Genomic DNA, 22870 nt, shown 5'->3' with positions numbered 1-22870 from the left:
ATCTAGGGGTGGAGATTGCCTTGGATGGGGCCCTGCCTCGGCCATGAAATAACGTTCTGTACCTTGATGAGTTTTGGTAACACAGGTGTATACATTAGTCAAAATTCAGCAAATGTTCATGTAAGATTTGTGCATTTCACTGCATGTAAATTTTGCACCCCCAAAAAACCTGTAAATAAATACTGACCTCTAGATGATGCCTACATGGAAATATTTTGGGAGAAGTGCATAGCAATTTGCAAATTACTTTGAAATGTGTAATATGTATATATACATTTATGGATAAAGGGAGAAACTGATGGATATGTAATAAGACAATATAGTAAAACATTAATTCCCCCATCTCATCTGCACCTGCACTATTTACCCAACAGGTAAATAATTTTTTAAAACACAAGTGAGAAATTAAGTTCCTAAGTAATCAACCCTGTGGCCACTAGTGTGATCTGACACACAGTCCAATTCATATCCATGGAGCTGGAGAATATTTGAACAGGAATATAGTAAGACTTTCTCAATGAAACCAAAAAAACTGGATTATAAATTGCTAGTCTCCATGCTTACGGAACTTGAAAATTGATTTAAAATGCTCAGGGCAATTAATCTACTTATTCACATACCAAAACTCCTGAAATGTGAAATACATCCACTTGAAAACTTTAGTTGGGTACCACTTTGTGTTAAGATCAGGGTGACGAACTTGTTCTGGTTTGCCTGGGACCTCCCTGGTTTTAGTACTGACAGTCCTGTATTTCTGGAAATCCCTCAGTTCCTGGACAAACCTGGATGGTTGGCCCCACTGGTCAGGACTGTTCACTGAGTTTCACAACTCACATTTAGTATGTATCCAGATATTCTAGTAATGTACCACATGTATGAAAAAAGCAATCAATGAAAAGTTATAGAACAGACAGACGAGATATGCCAAGCAGTCAAGCAGAATAAACTTTATTTTATTCAATAATTTACAATAGGAAAGATTGAGATTATACATTATCAAGAATTCCCCCAAATCAAAGAGAAATTAGGACACTGAAAGGAAACACAAACAAGAAGTTTTGGAAAGAATTCTAAGTGGTTTCTCCAGCGGGAACCCAAGAAAGGACAGATCAGAAAACTATTTTGCAAAGCACATTTAGGGAAGAGCCTTGGGGTCACCCAAGGGCTAAGGGTCTCTACTCCTTTCTTTTCCCTTCATTCAGAGCAGCACAATTCTTTGCTACATAGTGAATTTCTACTAAGGATTTTGTTTGGAAAAGGCAAGGATCCGTGGTTAAAAACTGTGAAAACTGTTGAATTAGGTAACTGTCATCTCTTCCAATCTGGGATGCCAAGTGTATCTTTTACTGAGTAGTATTTTTTAAAATTCCTGGGTAAGAAATGATGATTTCTAGCCTGATGAAAACATAATTATTCCAAGAATAAAATGCTTTGTATACAAATGCCAACTAAAGAACACTGACTTCACAATATGGGGAACTGTTTTCAGTCAAATTATTTAAATAATTTATTTCTTTCTGTTCCAAGTCCTTTGGTTTAGTCACAGAAATAACAGAGTAAGAAAGACTGTGGCTGGTGTAAACAACAAGAGTTATCATGGTAGCCAAGGAACAGAAGATACGTGTGAGAGAAGACTGAAGATGATTGGTCATAATCAGTGTGTCTCTAGCTGAGGATATTCTGAAGAGTATTCTGTTAGAAAAAGACCTTAAAAGGGGCGCCTGGATGGCTCAGTCCTTAAGCATCTGCCTTCAGCTCAGGTCATGATCCCAGGGTCCTGGGATCGAGCCCTGCACCGGACTCCCTGCTCAGTGGGAAGCCTCCTTCTCCCTCTCCCACTCCCCTTGTTTGTGTTCCCTCTCTTGCTGTGTCTCTCTCTGTCAAATAAATAAATAAAATCTTTAAGAAAAAAAAAAAAGACCTTAAGGATAATTTGACCAGTGCGGTGTGGGTAAAAGGAATGGAGAAGGAAGGATATTTAGGAAGCATGTATTTTTGAGTAAATCCTTAGGCTTTCTAGAAAAAAATCAGATAAAGAAAAGTATCTGCTGGACTATTTTTAAGTATAGATTAAGAGGAAAAAAGTAATACTTATGAGAGAGTAAACAGTTTAGGAAGCCAGGAGTTTCATCTGCTAAACAGAAAATAACTCAGTCGATTACCAAAGGTTACCAAAAAGGAAGTATACCTTTGCTTCATGTTTCACCACTACTTCGACAACGTCATTATGAGCTTTCTCAGATGCCACGTGGAGAGGAGTCAAGAATCTTAAAAAGAAAAAGTCAGCCAACAATCAATGTATTTTCAAAAAAAAAAAGTGTCAGTAATTTTTAATTACTAAAAGTAGACTTACTCTTTTGTCTTTTCATTGATGTTCGCTCCTTTCCTTAGCAACAGTTCACATATTTGCTTTCTTTTGGGGTACGGAGATGCGGCAGCACAATGCTAGATAATTTAAATTGCAGCATTAATCAAGGACTATACAGAACTAATTTTTACTTAAGAACATTTGTGTTTCCAATCAAGAACAACTAAGAAGTTATTTAACCTCTTTATTTTTGACCTGACTTTGCTACTCAAAGGCTTTCTACTGGATAGAATGTATAACAATTACCAAATTCTGGCCAGGGCTGCAAATCCTATTTATCAGATATGTTACTAAATATTCTGATCAAGTTTTATAGTTGCCCTATATCTTTGAAAAAGCCACTACTGATGTGATGGAAATTTAAATTAATGTCACCAACACTTCTTTTAAAGCTATTCCCACATAGCATGGTGTCTATGTTATTTTTTAAAGTTTAATTAATGAAAACACTCCAAAGGTTGGAGTTTCTTTACATCAAGTAATAAAAGACACTCATCAGCTCTGGATGCTGCCTGGTAACAGCACAGATCAAACAGCTGACAAGATTACACCTTTCTCAATTAGTTGCTCAAACAGAATAAGGAGCTTGGACTACCTGTTTGTCAAAATCAGTGGGTGTAGATGATACACTAAACTGGAGTCTGTAGCATCTATATCTATGATATATCAAAGAGGAAAGGAGGGGCGCCTTGGTGGCTCAGTCGTTAAGTGTCTGCCTTCAGCTCAGGTCATGATCTCAGGGTCCTGGGATCGAGCCCCGCATCGGGCTCCCTGCTCAGCGGGAAGCCTGCTTCTCCCTCTCCCACTCCCCCTGCTTGTGTTCCCTCTCTCGCTGTGTCTCCCTCTGTCAAATAAATAAATAAAATCTTTAAAAAAAAAAAAAGAGGAAAGGAGATGGGTGGTAGGGATTTGCTAGTTATAAACCTAGAATGTATCTCATGGTCAATGTCCCAAATCTTTGCATCCCCAATACTGAGGATGATATTCATTTACAACAGGCATTCAATAAATGTCTGGATGCATGAATGACTACAACAATGTAAAAATATGAAGTTAAATTGAAGCTTGAGAATTCATGGAATAAAAGTTCTGGATAACTGCTAAGTTGTTATATACATCTAAATACACAGTACATGTGAAATTTGTTCTCTTATTTTAACCTGTTGGTAATTATAAAGCTTATCTGATCTTCATGACTTTGCTTCAGATTCATTCTTTGTCGTGGTTGCTGTTATCAAAATCACTCCTTTGCCCTCAATAAAACCATTTCTAACTGGCAAACATAGCTACTTTGGTATGTTATGAGTAATCATCCCAGGCTATCAGGACAGCACACAGAATGGAAACGGTTTATTTCCAAGAATTCTTGACCATGTCCATTTCAAAACAGCACTCCTACTCCTCTGGCCCATCCTGAGCCAGTGCCTATAACCTCTGGAAACCTGGAAGACACTGCCCCTGCACCGCAACTGTCCATCAATACTTAACTCCTAGTATGTTTTAAGGTTAATAGCAAAAATAAGTTGCTTAATAGCAGAATATTTAGGGGGAGATAATAGGTAGTATTAGCTTTTCAGATCAGAAAATTTTCCCGTTAGTTTTTCTAAATTTCTCTGCACCATCTTGATAATATTATGATTTTAAATTTGCACTAGCATTTCTTATTAATCTGCAGCTTTGTTATTTTTTTACTTGGATTTTTTTACAACTTAAGTTAACAAAAAGGCTTCATATGTTTTATAGATAGGTTTCTACATAACCTTCACATAGTGTACATCATGGCATAAGGAAGAAAATTAACCAATAACCAAGAAAATTAATTACCTACAAAATATTAGGTAAGTGAGAGTATGCGTTAAATTTGCCCTGAAACACATTGGTTTATTTAGGGTCCTCTTCCTTCCCCCAAACCACATTCTGCAATTCATACAGCAGGACTGGTTTTGTTCCTTCTAAATTGTTATTTGGGGCATGTGGGTGGCTCAATCAGTTAAGTGCTGCCTTTGGCTCAGGTCACAATCCCGAGGTCCTGGGATGGAGCCCTGGATCAAGCCCCGCATCGGGCTCCCTGCTCAGTGGGGAGCCTGCCTCTTCCTCCCCTCTGCCCCTCCCCATGCTCATGCACGCTCTCTCATAAATAAATAAAAATCTTCCAAAAAAATTGGTATTTCTAAGGTAGTCTCTGATTACACCACTGCCTTCCTATCTTCCACCACTTTATCTCTACTAGCTCTCATTCTCTTCTGACTGCTTTTCCACAGGCTGTCCGATTTTCATCTACTGTTACAGCTCCATAGAAGTGTTATTACCTTTACCAGGGAAGCAGCCTCTACTCACACAGACACTTTACTTACATAGTATAGAGGGGATATACACAGACTTCAGATCTAACTTTGAAAAAAATTGTAATACTGGAAGGAAAACCAAGTGGGTTTTCTATGGATGACAGAATTATTTTCTTTTTCATTACTTTCAGTGGGTTTAAGATGCTCAATCACAAGCATTTATAATTTTTATAAGAAAAGGAAACGATATGTACTATTACAATTACAATAATAAAAAAGCTACATACATACGCCAGTATATGAATAAAGTTTTTTTCTGGAAGGATACTCAAATGAATAATAATAGTATTGCCTTTTGGGGTGGGTTGTCTATTTTTCTGTACTGTTTGACATTTTTTTCTTTATATATGTTCAGGCATTAATTTTTAAAAAACACAGATTTTTAAAAACAATTCTTTTACTAGAAGTAGGACGTTATGTTACTCTGTATCATCAAAAGAAGTAGGACGTTATGATCAGTTCACAATGTTTTTGGTTACTGCATCTTAAAAACTTGTGAAACATTACCAATGCCGTTTCATGTGTTTGAGGATGCTTAAAATTCACCATTTCCAGAGAGAGATGTTTTTTAATTCGTGTTACATCAGCTTCCCGTGCAGCCTGCAGCAGTGAGTGGCCTTTAAACTCATCTAGATGAAGAGAAAAACATGTAAATCTGCATGAGAATTATCAAATTGATGGGACTTACCTAGTAAAAGATACTCAGTATTTTTCTTGAAATTATTTTCAAAATTATCTACCAAAATAGTCAGATAGAAGCTCTAAAGATATTCTCCAAATATAACCCCCCAAAAGAGAGACAGTGCTATACCAGTTTCCCTCAGTTATGACATAATTCATCCCTAAATGTACACACGGATTTAGCCCATGGCCAACTCAGGGTCTATCTTGGTCTGTAGGAATCTGGAGTACTGCAATACATTACCAGACCAGAGAGTTCTAACTAAGCATTTCCTAAAGCAGAGAACTTTTCTCAGTAAAGAAATAAAACAAAGAGTGATCATGGTTTGTACACTAACATCATGGCGGTAGGAGATGATTTTTTTGCTCAAATATCAGAGAACTGATGACCAGAAAATTGAATATTTCCAAGAGCCACCTACTGATGAACAAATCAAAGAGTATTTTCTCAAGATTCCTCTTTTATTCATCAGGTTTGTGAAACCACCCATTATCCTTTATTGTTCCAGAATAATACATATTTAATATGAGTTTCCTGTTTATGTATAGCAATACTATATCTGAACTAGGTGGCTGTTTCTCACTACATTTACTTCAGTTACAGACAGAAAACCACACAACTGCCAGATACCAAAAATATTAGATGGTTAGGATCTGGGGACCATGTTTACAAGACAGGAATCCTACAAATGACATGGCAGATTAATAAGAAACTCCCACCAAAGATAGGAACAAATAATTCTTTTCAAAACCATTACCATCTCATTTAACTTGACTTGAGAAAAAAAATACAAGTATATTTTCTTTTCATAGCATCTTAAGAGTAAAATGAGTAGAAACCTCCAGATAACTAAATATGCTAGTATGAACAATAGATACCCACGGTAAGGAAAATTTTCCATTATTTAAAAATTTCTAAAAACAAATGAGAAAGAACAAATTTTTAGTTTGTTGGCATCTTAATATCCTCATTGAACATTCATCATTTTATACTCACATGATAATCTTTCTTTTAACTGCGGTGTGGGAGCCAAGTCTATAGCACTTTTATTATGACAATTCAGCAGTGTTGGATCTGCACCATAACTTAGGAGAAGAGAACATACTTCAACCCTGTTCTTTGAAGCTGCCTCATGAAGAGGAGTGAATTGCCACAAGTCCATTGCATTTACACAGGCACCATGCTGAGGGATGGGGGTGGGGTGGGGAGAGTAAAGCATATATTTAGTGTTCAATTTTTTAAGAGATTTTAGAATTATTAGTACTGTATAATTTAACATCATGCAAGCTTAAACAGGTTATACCCTCAAAGTTCACTTTTTAAACCTGTTATTTCAGAAATACATTTTTTCCCCATGGAAAACCAAGTAGCCAGTTGCTAGCCGTATGCACAAGGAGCCTTACTTAACTCTTTTATAGTTAAAAACAGTTAAGAATGAAGCTTTAAATTTCACTACTGGGTATTTACCCCAAAGATACAAATGTAGGGATCCAAAGAGGTACATGCATCCCGATGTTTATAGCAGCAATGTCCAGTCCACAAGAGCCAAACTGTGGAAAGAGCTAAGATGTCCATCAACAGATGAATGGACAAAGAAGATGTGGTGTGTGTATACACACACACACACACACACACACACACACACACACACACACACACACACACACACAATGGAATATTATGCAGCCATCAAAAAGAATGAAATCTTGCCATTTGCAACGCTGTGGATGGAACTGGAGGGTATTATGCTGAGCGAAAGAAGTCAATCAGAGAAAGATACGTATCAAATGATCTCACTGATACGAGGAATTCTTAATGTCAGGAAACAAACTGAGGGTTGCTGGAGTGGGGGTGGGGTGGGAGGGATGGGGTGGCTGGGTGATAGACATTGGGGAGGGTATGTGCTATGGTGGGTGCTGTGAATTGTGTAAGACTGCTGAATCACAGACCTGTACCTCTGAAGCAAATAATACACTATACGTTAAAAAAAAAAAAAAGAAGATAGCAGGAAGGGAAAAATGAAGGGGGGGGAATCGGAGCGGGAGATGAACCATGAGAGACTATGGACTCTGAGAAACAAATTGAGGGTTCTAGAGGGGAGGGGGGTGGGGGGATGGGTTAGCCTGGTGATGGGTATTAAAGAGGGCAAGTATTGAATGGAGCACTGGGTGTTATATGCAAACAATGAATCATGGAACACTACATCAAAAACTAATGAGGTAATGAATGGTGATTAACATAAAAAAAAGAATGAAGCTTTAGATTTAACTTGCATCTTCTCTAAGTTTTCCCCTTTTTTGAGGTATAATTTACATACAGTAAAACACAGTTCCTAAGTGAATAGTTTGAGGAATTGTGACAAATATGTGTGTGTGTGTATATCCATGATACCATCACCCAATTCAAGATACAGGACACTTATACATTACCCCAGAATGTTCCCTCATGCTTTTATAGATAATTCATGCCCCCATTCTGACTGTTGGCACCATATATTAGATTTATATGTTCTTGAACTTCATAAAAACAGAATAACACAATATGTACTTTTGTGTCTACCTTCCTTCACACACAATGTTTCTGAGATTCATTCATGTTGTTGTATCAATAGTTTTCATTGCTGAGTAGCATTCCATTGTACTGACAGACCATAATTTACTTATCCATCATCCTGTTGATGGGCATTTGGACTATTTCTAGTTTTTGACTATTTTGAATAAGGTGTTATGAACATTAATCTTTAAGTCTCTTTATGGACACGTGCTATGTCCCTAGGAACGGAATTGCTGGATGGATGATATAGTAGATACAGGTATACTTTTATTAGAAACTGACAGTCTTCTAAAGTGGCTGTATTATTTCTGCACTGCCATCAGCAATATTTGAGTTCTAGTGTTCCCCCATCCTTGTTAATACTTGGTATTGTTAGTCTTTTTAATTTCAGCCATTTCCAAGTACTGGAGTTGGATAAACCACAGAAGTCATTCTAGTTCAATCTCTCATCTCTCACAATCCCTTCTACACCATTCCTGCAGATGGCAAATGAGCTACTCACTCTTTTAGTACTTTCCAATGATGGGAAACTAATTCTCAACTAATATGACTCTTCATAATTACCAAATAACTCGTCTTATTAGAAGTTCTCTTCTACATTAAGTTAAATATGTATTTTAAACTTTGATCTACTGGTTTTCTTTGGAGCAAAAGATACATATTCTTGGCAATATGAGAGCAACTCTTACGTTTTTGAGTTTAAACACCTTCAGCTCCTTCATTCATCTTTCTTATCAGATGGTTTCTAGATTTCCTTTCACCCTCATGGCCCTCGGCTAAACAGACTTCAGTTTAAAAGCTCCATTAAAGAAATTATTATTATTATTTTTTAAAGATTTTATTTATTTGACAGAGACAGAGACAGCGAGAGAGGGAACACAAGCAGGGGGAGTGGGAGAGGGAGAAGCAGGCTTCCTGCCGAGCAGGGAGCCCGATGCGGGGTTCGATCCCAGGACCCTGAGATCATGACCTGAGCCGAAGGCAGTCGCTTAACCAACTGAGCCACCCAGGCACCCCCATTAAAGAAATTATTGAGTGCCTAGAATAACAACAGAGTCTCAATGTGGTCTGACTGAGAAAAAGTACATTGAATCTATTGCTACATTTGCTTTTGACACTATACTTCTACTACTGGCATAAAATCATGTTAGCTTCTTAAGCAATCACATCACATCACAATTTCTACAGTGCCCAGGTCATGAAAAGCAGTTAAGTGAATGTTTGCAGTTAAATGCCAGCTTCTGCTAGCCAACTGTTTAGCAAGAGTTGCCAACTGACTCAGTGTTGCCTACACCTTCTGCCTGTATTCCCTTGTCTGTATCTACTTGCCGAATCCAGACACTCCTGAGCTTGAGTGCTCTGGTAACTGCACCCTCACCTCAGCTAACCTCCTCTATACATATGACCTCTCGTCAGCCTGCCATTCTTTTTTTTTTTTTTTAAAGATTTTATTTATTTATTTATTTGAGAGAGAGAATGAGAGACAGAGAGCACGAGAAGGAAGAGGGTCAGAGGGAGAAGCAGACTCCCTGCTGAGCAGGGAGCCCGATGTGGGACTCGATCCTGGGACTCCGGGATCATGACCCAAGCCGAAGGCAGTCGCTTAACCAACTGAGCCACCCAGGCGCCCTGCCATTCTTATTTATTGAACATCAGGTCTTAGGAAAACACAGTTCAGTTGTCTGCAAGTCCCAATGCAGTCTGTCTCATGTTTCACTTTTATCCGTAATAATATTCCAAATGTTCTGAATTCAAGATTCAGTTTTACAATAAGAAAAGCATTACTGCTACAAATGTATAATGTTACAGCCGCCGCCTTATACATTTAAAAAGGCTTAGGGGTTACTCAGAGAGTATCTAATCGTTGAAGTTGTTTCTGTGGGAAAATATCCTGTTGTAGCACATGCCGAAAAGAAAGCATGGAGGCATTGAGAACAGATTATCTTTGCCATGACGGCTGCTGCTAGAATGAGGAAAATATTAAAAGGGGCAGAATGGTGCAGAGTAAAAGAAGCCTAAAGAATGTGGTCAAATATATGTGCAGAGACTGGGGGACAAAAGGAAATAGATGTGGGTAACATCCTTCTGCCTACTCTGAAGGAGAATATGTATCTTCTATTTTCATCCAACAAGGAGCAAAATAAGTTTGTTTTTGGTCCTGGGAAGCTGCTTGTTAAAAAAGAGCCACCCAGAATATTGGAAGAAGTGCAGCTTACCAAATGAGCCTGCTGCAACCCAAAGTATAACTGGGAAGATCTTGCAAATGTAACTGGTGGTTTTCATAATATATGAATCACTAAAAATTGCTTTCTGGTATTTTCAAGGATTTTGAAACTTCACCGTTAGCCACAAATTATAGAATCATTTAAGGTGCTCTTCACAAGATGACAGTGCTATTTTATATTTAAAATCTTAAGGTATTTAAAAAATCTCAAAGCAGTCAAATGTTGACCTATCAATCATCTACATCTTAGAATGATTATATGTATTCCTTCTATATCCACCAAGCACTAAAAACAAAAAGTAAACAGGTATATGATGTATTTCAAGTGATTTTATATAATTCTAAGAAAAAGAGAAGAGAACTAACCTTGACCAGAAGCTCAGTTACTTCATAATGACCATAAGAACAGGCATTGTGTAAGGGAACCAGATCACTACAATATAAGGACGGGGGGATGAAAAGAAGCTTGTGTTATTACAGTTAGTTAATTTAAATTAAATTCACACTTAAAGATTTAAATAGCAAACGGCTTTTGTGATCTTTAATGGAAATGCACAAAATTTAACATCCATCTGAACACTAAGTTCCAACAATTCTAACTTCCAAGTCTCCTGCACATCCATCTTTTTTTTCTCCAAGGCTACCACCACGCCTTTAGTATTTCTTCCTGTACTACTCAAACAGCCCCTATTTCAATTTCTCCTTCAAATTGTAGCCAGAGTTTTCTAAAAGTAAATCTGATATAGCTACTCCTTTTTTTTTTTTTTAAGGGGGGAGACAGAGACAGAGGGTGGGGGGGGCAGAGAAAGAATCTCAAGCAGGTTCCATGCCCAATGTGGAGCACCATGTGGGGCTTGATCCCACGACTGTGAGCCAAATCAGGAGTCGGACACTTAACTGACTGAGCCACCCAGGTGCCCCGATGTAGTTAGTTACTCCTTGTTTTAATGTCCTTCATTGGTTCTTCCTTGCTTTTGAAAACTGGTTCCAACTGCTTAGGCTGGCACGCAATGGTCTGACCCTCTGGAGCCTTACCCTTTAGTGATGGTATGCTGAACCACATGTAGTTCCCCACATGCCTCTGGGCATATTGTCCCCTTGGTGTAGAACAGATTTCCTCCCTCTTGGCTTACTCCTATAATCCTTCCCAAACTCAGAGCTCAAACACTGGCTCTTCTTTGAAACTTTTTTTCAGATTCTATAGAGTAAATTAATAAACTAAACACAATTCCTTCATGACGGTAATGGAGAAAGAACTTTCTATACAGGAAGGTACAGCGGAACCTTAAAATCCTGACTTGTATCTTTAAGCTGCTTACTTGGGGAATCACTCACTAATTACCACAGATACTATGATGGCCTCTGGTGAGTAATGGCCACTGACAATGTAGTCATTAATTCTATCTGTCCTCTCTTTAAAGGTTTATGGCTTTCCTCACCATTTTTTTTAAATTTATTTTTTATTCTTTTAATATTTTATTTATTTATAAAAGAGAGAGAGAGTGAGCACAAGCAGGGGGAACAACAGGCAGAGGGAGAAGCAGGCTCCCCGCTGGGCAAGGAACGCAATGTGGTTTCTGGATTTCTGGTATTGGATCGAGTCCCAGGACCCTGGGATCATGACCTGAGCCGAAGGCAAACGCTTAACCGCCTGAGCCACCTAGGCGTCCCAGATTTATTTATTTTAGAGAGAGAGAGAGAGCACTCAAGCATGCTCCCCACTGAGTGTGGAGCCCAATGCGGGGCTCAATCTCACAAGCCCAAGATCATGACCTCAGTGGAAATCAAGAGTCAGATACTCAACCGACTGAGCCACCCAGGCACCCCTCACCATTTTTTATTGTATGATTTCTAACCCGAGCACCAATTTCATTCCCCAACTATCTACTGGCTACCTCTACTTGAGTTTCCTTCATCATCTCATGAAACCAAGAGTTCTGGTTCCAAAATAATTCTTCCAAAATAATTTTCCCTCCTGGATTTTAGTATGTGTATCACTGGGTATCAGTCACTCAGCTTCAGAATTTGAAATGTAGTTATCTTTTTATTCCTTTCTCTCTCCTCACATCCAGTCAACAAATCTTACCCATTCTTACACTATAGTATCTCTTGCACCTGTGTCTTTATTTCCATTCCTCTGCAACATTATTATAGATCCTCATTATGCCTGAACCCTTACAATGATTACTCTCACTGCTCTTTGACCTCTGGTCCTTCTCTCCGAACTACCTTACACATCGCAGCCAGAATGTGTTCCTTAAAACTCCTCTTTTAGAAAAAATCTTTCCCCTTGCTTAAGATCTTTCTTAAGAAGATCTTAAGGCTCACAGCGTGAATTCCTTAGACTAGAACACCAAGTCCTCTAAAACCTGGTTCTTACCTATTTCTCCAACCCTAACCTTCATTTCTCCCCTGTGTAAATCATCTGCTTCAGCCACACTGGTCTAGTCATTGTTTCTTAAATATGCTGTAATATCTGCTTTAGCACATCCTCTCACACAAATTCTCTTGCACAATGATGTTCCCTAAACTCTCTGCTCTCGTGAGCTGAGTCCAGGTTGAGTATCACCTCCTCCTGAAGGATTTTCTATCCAGTACAGCCATCACTGAGAGTTTCCCCCTGGGAACTCCTACCGTACTATCTCTATTATCACCTCACACTTAGTAGAGAACTTATATTGTTAGGTACCTAGTCATGCTTCCTAAGGTGTAGCGTAAGCCCTCTAAGTGGTGGCTTTAAGGTTTTATAATTCCTGTGTCCTTAGAGCAATCTGCATATTGTAAAAGCTCAATGCTTATACTATTTAGCAAGAAGATTTTTATATGGTTACAGAGATTATTATAAAGACAGTAACATTTAAGTAATCCTCATTTTTTCCCAATGCTTACTTACCCTTTATCTTTAGCATGGACATCAGCTCCGTGTTGCAGTAACAGCTGTACAATTTTTACTCTGTTGTATCCTGCTGCCAAGTGCAATGGAGTTGACTGAAATATTAATCAAATGAATGAAATTACAATAATAGCTAAAAAAATGTGAAAAGGTAAAAAACCAAATATAATACCAGAATTCCAGAAAAAAACTCACCATCTTCATAGTTATCATTTTGGTTTTACAAAATCCAACATATTTACCAAAGGCATAGTATAAAAGTTTGTAAGTTCATTATTATAAGGCAGAAGCAAACAACAAAATGTTTATCAATAAAATTTTACTAAGTTTAAGAATTAATTCAAATTACTGCTTAAAAGAAAATATCAGCATTCTCATCAAATGTTTTAATTTTTAGTAAGACAAACGCATTTCCATGTTCCCAGGAGGATGCACAAGCTTAGCTGTAAAAGGAAGTACCTTTCTGCCATCACTTGCATGGCAGTTGACATTTAAGGGTGTCAGCAGAGCCATCATTTTCTCTTCATTGCCACTCCTAGCACACAAAAAAACGTATTAGCAATTTGTATTCTTCATCAGATCCTATCTGGAGACATATATGTGAGCAAACAAAAATTCATTCTCTTTTAAAGTTTGCTTATTATTTAAAAAAATTAATGATGAAGTTATTCACGATACATATTTATAACACCAGTACACACCTGGCACTTTCCAAAAGTTCATCTTTCTTATATTCACCTGTGAATTAGGGGGAAAAAATTAAAAAAAAATTAATCACAAAAGTAATAACTTAATGCATAAAGATCCTCATGAACTATATTTAAAGTAGATAAATCTGGAAATAAATTTCCAATAAATACAAAATGATTAACACAATATTGTGCAGTTTAAAAATATTTATATGAAGAACATGGAATACATTTGTTATGAAAGTAAAAAAAAAAAATCCAGTATTACATAATGAAGCTATTTGAAAACAGTATGCACCAAAAAAGGATAGCCAAGAAGAAAATATACCAAAATTTCAACAAAGTTTGTCTTAGGTGGTAGGTTACTGTGAGCTTTTCCTTTTCTTTTTACTCCTCAAATTTCCTAAAACTAATGTTATTTGTGCAACGGACAAAATGCACCCACAACTTCATTCAAAAGTAACACAAAACAAAATCCAATATGTCAACATTACAGAGATAACAAAAGATAATCTTATGGCATCACCAACTGGATATAATCCTTAATATTTTTATCAATGCAGAAGATTTTTCAACACTAAAATTATATTATTGCTACTTTAAATATATACAAATAAGAACAGGATTAAATGTAAACTCTTTATGCCCATAGCTTAGCTTCCATATTTACAAATGCATACAAACAAAACTTTAAAATGAAAACAACTTAAATTAACATAATTTAATGTAATGGACAGTGTTTATTGATTTGCTGAAATAAAATCCAAACTGCTGTCCACAATACAAATATATTTGTATTTTACAAATGTAAAATACATTTGTAAAAAATGGTATAGTGAAGGGGGAAATGAACACTGAAGTGATAGTTTCAGTAACAGCTCGCTTTTCTAGAACCTCTTTGGCGACTGGTCTAAATTTTCCTGGTAATACCAGAAGAAATATCACAAAGCCCTAGCATAAGAGCTCATAGCAGAACACCTCAGGCTCTTGACTATTAGATCAGACATGATTCTAACGGTGATCACACAGATAAGAATACAGAAAACAATATGGCAGAGAGCTGTTTAAGAGGAAACACTCTGATGAGGAAGAAACATATGAAGGGGATACTATCATTCAAAAAAGCTTGAGAGTCTAAAATGAACCTGAGACTAAGCCTTATACATGTTAATAGGTTCCAAAGACATGAATATGTTACGAGAGAACATTAACTGACATGCTTCAAGGTAATGAAACTGGTATGACCAGAATCCACTGTTTAGAAAAGATAATGGTTAGAGCTTTTTGAAAGGTTTTCATTAAAAAAAAAAAAAAGATTAAAATACATTAAAAAAAATAGTATATAAAGGGGTGAAACATGTTATCTGGAAAACTCAGGGACATTTATTATCATTTTTTTAGATTTTAAAATATTTTACTTTTTAAAACTGACAGCCTATATAAAACCTTATCATAAAACCATATACATTACAAAAAAATTTTTTTTAAAGATTTTATTTATTTATTTGAGAGAGAGAGAATGAGAGATAGAGAGCACGAGAGGGAAGAGGGTCAGAGGGAGAAGCAGACTCCCCGCTGAGCAGGGAGCCCGATGTGGGACTCGATCCTGGGACTCCAGGATCATGACCTGAGCCGAAGGCAGTCGCTTAACCGACTGAGCCACCCAGGCGCCCACATTACAAAAAATTTTTATCAGAACTGCAATGCATAGAAAAGTAGCATTTTTAGGCAGTTCTGGCTTGGAAATATCAATTCTTTGATTTCAAAAGGAGATGTTTCATAAACCTACTCACTGGTCACATTAATTTCTGAGATTTCAAATATTTTAAGCTACTTTCTTTTTATTTTAATCACCAGGTGCTCATCCCAAGTGCACTCCTTAATCCTCATCACCTATTTCACCCATCTTCCCACCCACCTCCCCTCTGCTAACCATCAGTTTTGTTCTCTATAGTTGAGTCTATTTCTTGGTTTCTCTTTTTTCCCCTCTTTGCTTGTTTTTTGTTGTTGTTGTTGTTTCTTAAATTCCTCACAAGAGTGAAATCATATGGCATTTGTCTTTCTCTGACTTATTTCACTTAGCATATACTCTCTAGCTCTATCCATGTTGTTGCAAATGGCAAGAATTCATCGTTTTATGGCTGAGTAATATTCCATTGTGTATATATACATCTTTTTTACCCATTTATCTATGGACACTTGGGCTGCTTCTGTATCTTGGCTACTGTAAATAATGCTTTTATAAACATCAGAGTGCACGTATCCCTTTGAATGAGAGTGTTTTTGTATCCTTTGGGTAAATACCCAGTAGTGCAATTGCTGGATCGTATGGTAGCTCTATTTTCAACTTTTTGAGGAACCTCCATACTGTTTTCCAGAGTGGCTGCACCAGTTTGCATTCCCACCAACAGTGTACAAGGGTTCCTTTTTCTCTACATCCCCACCAACATCTGTTGTTTCTCGTGTTGATTTTAGCTATTCTGTCAGGTGTAAGGGGATAGCTCATTGTAGTTTTGATTTGCATTTCCCTCATGATAAACGATGTTGAGCATCTTTTTTTTTTTGAGAGAGAGAGAGAGAGAACACGCGTGCGCATGGGAGTGGGGAGGGGCAGAAGGAAAGGTAGAGAGAGAGAATCAATGCTGGGCATGGAGTCTGATGCAGGGCTCAATCTCATGACCCTGAGATCCTGACCTGAGCCGAAATCAAGAGTTGGAGGCTAACTGAGCCACCCAGGTGCCCCAATGTTGAGCATCTTTTCATGTGTCTGTTGGCCATCTATATGTCTTTTGGGAAATATCTGTGCATGTCTTCGGCCCATTTTTTAATTGGATTATTTGTTTTTTGGATGTTGATTTTTCTAAGTTCTTTATATATTTTGGATACTAATCCTTTATTAGAGATGTCATTTACAAATATCTTCTCCCATTCTGTAGGATGCCTTTTAGTTTGTTGCCTGTTTCCTTCTCTGTGCAAAAGCTTTTTATTTTGATGTAGTTCCAACTGTTTATTTTTGCTTAGAAAAGTCAGGGACATTTAAAGAACATCCTGAATATATGATAGTAACACACAATTATCTATTACCCCTGACCGAAATAAGGCAGGAAGCACAAATTTAAACATCAATCTAAAAAGAAAAAAGAGAAGTTTTACTTTTCTCAGACAAGAATCAAATGCCAATTGTCCAGATGTAGAAAAGAGTAACAACTGAATTGATAGTATTTTGAAAATCTAGTTGAAGTCATTAACTACAGGAAGCAGACCATCTACCTAGCAAGCTCAATTCTGTATATTCTTTTTTTTTAAAATTTTTTAAAAGTTTTTATTTATTTATTTGACAGAGAGAGACAGTGAGAGAGGGAACACAAGCAGGGGGAGCAGGAGAGGAAGAAGCAGGCTTCCCACCAAGCAGGAGCCCGATGCGGGGCTCGATCCCAGGACCCTGGGATCATGACCCGAGCTGAAGGCAGACGCCCAACCGACTGAGCCACCCAGGTGCCCCAATTCTGTATATTCTTCCTAGAATACCCAATGAGTACATAGACTTACCGGTCAGCACTGCTTTGGCAGACGGGTCTGCTAAATCTAATGCTGTCCTTCCGTCTGTATTCCGGATGGTTGGCTCAGCTCCATGCTGTAAGAGCACTGCAACATAGCAACATTACCTTTCAAAATGATAATCATGACAATCTGATTTTAGTAAATCATCTCAAAAATTCTGGTCCAGAAGTCTGAGTTATTTAAAGACCTTTCATATCCTGATAGCATGCTAAATGTTATATTTTAAAGATAAGATTGTATAAAATATTGCATTATTTAATGTATAAGACACGTTAAATAAATGTCCCCTAAGCTCAATGTCAGGTTTCCTTTGCTTTGTGACTAAGGAGATAAAAGTATATAAGGAAATAAAAGGCTAGTTTGCTTGAAAGCTTGTTCTCTCATTCCAAATGAATGACTGTCTATGTTAGACTGTCCTATCATAAAAAAAATGGAACTTCTAAAGCTATGGATAGCCCAGGAATAGGGATCTATACAATTAAAAAAGAAAAATAAAATCACACAGGTAAATTCTTTAAAAAAGAAAAAAATACTCTCTGTAGGGTTAACAAACCCCAAGTCAAAACCGTTACATTACATCCTAAAGCACATAAAAAGACTTGTGCTATATTCTGTATTGTTATTTGTTATATAAGGATATTCTAGCACACTCTACATAAGTAAGGTGCTGGGGAAAGACAGGCAAATACATGCAGGAAGGGGAGCCTACCTCCTGTTCTTTGACAGGGTTATATTCACTCCACTCTACTACTACCTGTAATAGGGCTGGCCAATAGAAATAAAATGTGAGCCATATATGTAATTTAAAATTTTCTAGTAGCCACATTAAAAAAAATAAAAAGTAACAGGTTAAGTTATTCTAAACACATTTTACTTAGCCCAATATACCCAAAGTACCACCATTTCAGTATTTTTATATTGTAATCAATATAAAATTGAGATTTTTGCATTCTTTTTTTTTCAAAGTAAATCTACGAAATCTGGTTTGTAAAAAGTACATCTCAATTCAAATTAGCCATATTACAAGTCCTCAGCTACCATATTGGACAGTGAAGACCTATAACTATATTTGGAAAACCCTACATTATTAAAGCTGATTATTTATATGCCTGAGACTCAGGAACTAGAAAAGGACTATGAGCAGAGGGAGTAGCAACTTAGATAACACACAGGAAAGGAGAATTGGGCAGAGGTTACTAGGTAATGTGTTTTGTATCTTTATAAATGACCTAACCTGAACTAACTTGACCAGTATAAATAGTGATTTGGGGCTTTGGGATGAGGGGAGAACAGTTAAGTCCAGCTTAGAGTACCTGGATTTTTCCTAATGCAAAGAGCTCGTTTTCTATCTGTCTCCAGGATTTCAACTGCCCCTGCTTTGCATCAGGAAATAGAGCTAAGGTAAGCAGAGTCCAAAATCCCTGACTGGTAGGCTCAGAAAAGTCAATACCAGATTAACGAAAACTCTCAAATAAGCAACCTTTTCAATGATAATTTTGTCAGTGATCAACCTGTCAGGAAATTCTCTATCATTTGTTAAAGCATTCTAAATGACTGATAATTTGTCCTTCAAATGTTTCTGTACTTATCCTGCCATTTTTTTCTACAACAACCCTACTTCAAGCCCTCATCATTTCTCATCTGGGTTATTCTACAGCTTCCTAGCTGGTCTCTCTGGTGCCATCTATTCAACCTAGCCCCCATCAGATCATTCTTTTGAAAACATGCTACTCTCATCAGACTGTTTCCTTAGAAGTCTTCAATGATTCCCTACTACCTCCATAAAAATATCAAGCTCCCTAACCTGGAATTCAATGCTCTTTTAAAGAAGTCTACCTAACTTTCCAATCTTTCTCCCACTACTTCCTGTAAAGACTCCAGGAAGAAGCAACTTGACTCCAACCAAGTCACAGTAATCAGTTCCCTCTAACACTTCCTGTTCACGTCCACCATGACTTTACCTGGTTCTTCATGTGTCTTACTCTCTCAGAAGAATCTAAATTTCTAGTGAACAGGAATTTTGTATGCTCTTCTTTAAAGAACTTAAGCTTAGTACCATATAAAAACAGACACTCAGTAAATAATGGTTAGATTAAATCACAAAGTGTTCTTTAGTATTTAAATTCAGCCTGGCAGAACTTGATCATATTAACAAATGAATTCAATTTAGACTTAGAATAGTAACAAACTGTTTCAGGAAAATTCAGGAGAGTAAATAGTCTTACCGATGCAAACATCAATCTTTCCTTTAATTGCAGCTTCATGGAGGGGGGTATAATTCCAATTATCACGAGCATTTGGGTCTGCACCATGTCGCAAAAGGAGACTAACTACTTCAGCGTGACCAAAAGAACATGCATTGTGAAGAGGAATAAGCCCCCCATCATCACGTGCTTGGACATTTGCACCATTCTGAAGCAAATATTCAACTACATCTTTCCGCCCAAAACCTAGAAGAAAGCAAATTATCCACATTTAGTTCGCCAAAGAAAATATATTAATTAGTGTCGCTAAGTACTAGCCATGCTAAAATGTCTTTGGATGAAGAATAACAAAAGATTCAACAATTCAAAAAATAACTGATGAAAAGAGGATCTGGAACATATCACCAATCTTAACGAGAAAGCCAAGGGTCTCTCTAACAGTTTAGGTAATACAGCTGATCCTTGAACAACATGGGTCTGAAATGCATGGGTCCACTTATAAGCAGATTTTTTACAGCACTGTAAATGTATTTTCTCTTCGTTATTACTGTAAGAATACAGTATACAGTAAATATAATATACAAAATATGTATTACTTGACCGTTTATATTATCAGTAAGGCTTCTATGGTCAACAATAGGCTGTTAGTGGTTAAATTTTGGGAGAGTCGAAAGTCATATGCAGATTTCTGACTGCACAGGGGGTCAACACCCCAACCCTCACGTTGTTCAAGGGTCAACTGTACTACTAGCTTCAGAGAATGGTTATGAAATAGGTGACCAAAAGCCCAATATTCAAATGTTTTCCACTCTAGAATAGCATTTCTAATTGCAAATATGGAGTTCTGCATATTTAGAGTGCATACATTTTTAGATGTGCTAAGTATATAACTCTTGCTACAGAATCCCTTTCCCACATCTATCTCATAAAATGGTTCCACTAAACTGAGGGACTATGAGATAGCAACAAAAGAAATCTGCTTACAGTTTATATTTGTCTATGCAGTGAAGATAAAAGTGATCCTAGGCAAAGGTGTGACGTCAGGTGTCTTTAAAGGAGCCCCTACTTTGTCACATGCACAACACAAGCAACTTCTTTCTAGGTAGGAGGCCTCCTTTAGAAGACCACGTCCCACAGTTCTGCTGTAACTGCCCCCATATCAAACAAAATGAAAAAGTCCTACAACTCATTTATAATGGTTTATGGATTTAGTACCAATGAATTTCAATCTCTTACCATTCTGATTCTCACATAACAGCACTTAAAACCTTTTTACAGCTAAAAAAATGAAATGAAAAGAATTTCAGGCATATGTTAAAGCAGATGGGGAGGTATACGTGTGTGCTGGGAGAGAGAGAGGACCCTTCTTACTCATCTAAAGTTTTACCCCAATATTCTTAAAACCACCAAGGCTGAATACTAGTTCTTCTAAGACCAGAGTGGGAGCTGAATGAGAAAGCTGTGGTAGAATGTTTTTAAGGTGTATGCCCAGGGCTCGCCTAGTTGCAGCCGATGGAAGAAATGAAAGAATTAGATGGCTGCAAACATTAACTGGATTCTATGTTTTAATATTTCTAGGCTCCATGTCACAAAAATGAGTATCTTTGTATCTCTGATTCTCCTTATTCTCAAAGAGTTCACAATTTAAGACAGGGAGAAACAAGAGCCAAGAATTTCAATACAATATGACTGCCATAATAGAGGTATATATAAAACGTTACTAGAGTCCAAAGAAGGGAATACCCAAATTGGGGGAAAGCAGAGACTAAGAAGGACTACCCAAGGAGATTCCAGCAATGACATCTGAGCTGAAGGCTTACAGAAGAATTAAGGGGTCATTAGGAGAATGGGGAGAGGGAAAATGAGGGGAAGGATCGGAATAAGGGAAGAGCACAAGCCGAAGAGACAAAATGTACACAAGCATGGAAGCATGAAAGAGCAAATTATTCCTAATAGGATACAGAATGCCAATTAGGCAGATGCCAGATGAGGAAGAACCTTTTATATGTCATGCTAAGGTAGCATCTGGATTTTGTCTATGGAATAGTGAATAGTGTTTTTTAAAACTGTTTTCAGGCAGATTTTAACAGAATCATTTTCTATCCTTAAAATTTGAGATACAATTGACATAAAACATATTAGTTTCAGGCATACAATATAATAATTCAATATTTATATATGTTGTCAAATGATCACAGTAAGTCTAGTTAACATCCATCACCACGCATAATTACAAATTTTCTTATGATGAGAACTTTTAAGATCTAATCTCTCATCCCTTAGCAACTTTCAAATATATAGTGATTAACTATAGTCACCATATTGTACATTACATCCACAGCACTTACTTATTTTTTTAATTGGAAGCTTGTATCTTTGGACCACCTTTACTCATGCACCCTCCCCATCCCCTACTTCTGGCAACCACCAATCTATCTATGAGTTTGGGTTTTTGTTTTGTTTTATAAGATTCCACATATAAGTGAAATCATACAGTATTTCTTTCTTTTAGTTAGCATAATGCGCTCAAGGTCAATCCATGTCACAAATGGTAGTATTCCACTCTTGTGGTTTAAATAATATTCCGTTATAAATATATACATATACCACATTTCCTTCATTCATCCATCAATTGACACTTAGGCTGCTTTAGGTCTTGACTATTGTAAACAACACTGCAATGAACAGGGGTGTGCATATATCTTTTTGAGCTAACAATTCCTAATGAAATCTTATAAAATTCCAATATATGGCATGATCACTGCAAAAATACCCAATGCCTGGTACATAACTGGCACTCACAGGGCTGCAAATTAACTGAATTCAGTGTAATGATAACAATTCAGGGTGAATCCTCCTTCTTCAAAAGCCCTCACAAAGACCCAAAGAAAATTATCCCTGTATTGCTGAGGCATCTCTTAGAAATAGTATGAAAAATACTGCTATACATTTTAAGCGGTTACTGAAGAACAAGCAAATATCTAGTAGTGTTTAAAAACAACAACAAAAAACAAAGCACTGCTCTGCATCTTTCTTTAAAAAAAATCTAATAATGTCCCAGAAATCAACTTCTATCAGTACCTATTTGTTGGAAGTATCATAATTTAACTACAGATCTTCCTCAACTTCTGATGGGGTTATACCCTGATAAACCCATTAAAATGAAAATACTCAAGTAAAAAATGCACTTAATACACCTAAACCACTGAACATCAATCATAGCTTAGCCTAGCCCACCTTAAATGTGCTCAGAACACTTACATTAAATTAGCCTACAATTGGGCTAAATCATTTAACACAAAGCCCATTTTATAACAGTGTTGGGTATTCCTGTAATTGATTGGATACTGT

General features: G+C 37.0%; 1 protein-coding gene across 3 annotated transcripts in view; it reads right to left on the bottom strand.

Moving 5' to 3' along the window:
- Positions 1-22870, bottom strand: part of TNKS2 (tankyrase 2) — a 71164-nt gene that overhangs the window by 36730 nt on the left and 11564 nt on the right. For 2 of the 3 annotated variants that reach the window (XR_003520068.2, XM_027595074.2), the window contains exons 2-11: positions 19541-19765; positions 17304-17399; positions 13767-13803; positions 13525-13600; positions 13066-13160; positions 10539-10605; positions 6392-6578; positions 5221-5342; positions 2354-2445; positions 2189-2267 (exon numbers count right to left, since the gene is read on the bottom strand). Coding sequence is in view for 2 of the 3 variants with exons in the window: in XM_027595074.2 (XP_027450875.1) it covers positions 2189-2267; positions 2354-2445; positions 5221-5342; positions 6392-6578; positions 10539-10605; positions 13066-13160; positions 13525-13600; positions 13767-13803; positions 17304-17399; positions 19541-19765 (1076 nt within the window). In the remaining variant the exon portion in view is untranslated. The remainder of the gene's footprint in view (positions 1-2188; positions 2268-2353; positions 2446-5220; positions 5343-6391; positions 6579-10538; positions 10606-13065; positions 13161-13524; positions 13601-13766; positions 13804-17303; positions 17400-19540; positions 19766-22870) is intronic. The other variant, XM_027595083.2, reaches the window with a different exon arrangement.

This window comes from Zalophus californianus, chromosome 15 (assembly GCF_009762305.2).
Source record: "Zalophus californianus isolate mZalCal1 chromosome 15, mZalCal1.pri.v2, whole genome shotgun sequence".
Classification (NCBI taxonomy): Eukaryota; Metazoa; Chordata; class Mammalia; order Carnivora; family Otariidae; genus Zalophus; species Zalophus californianus.
Note: the sequence above shows the minus strand (reverse complement) of the source record. Positions and strands in the feature narration are given on the sequence as shown.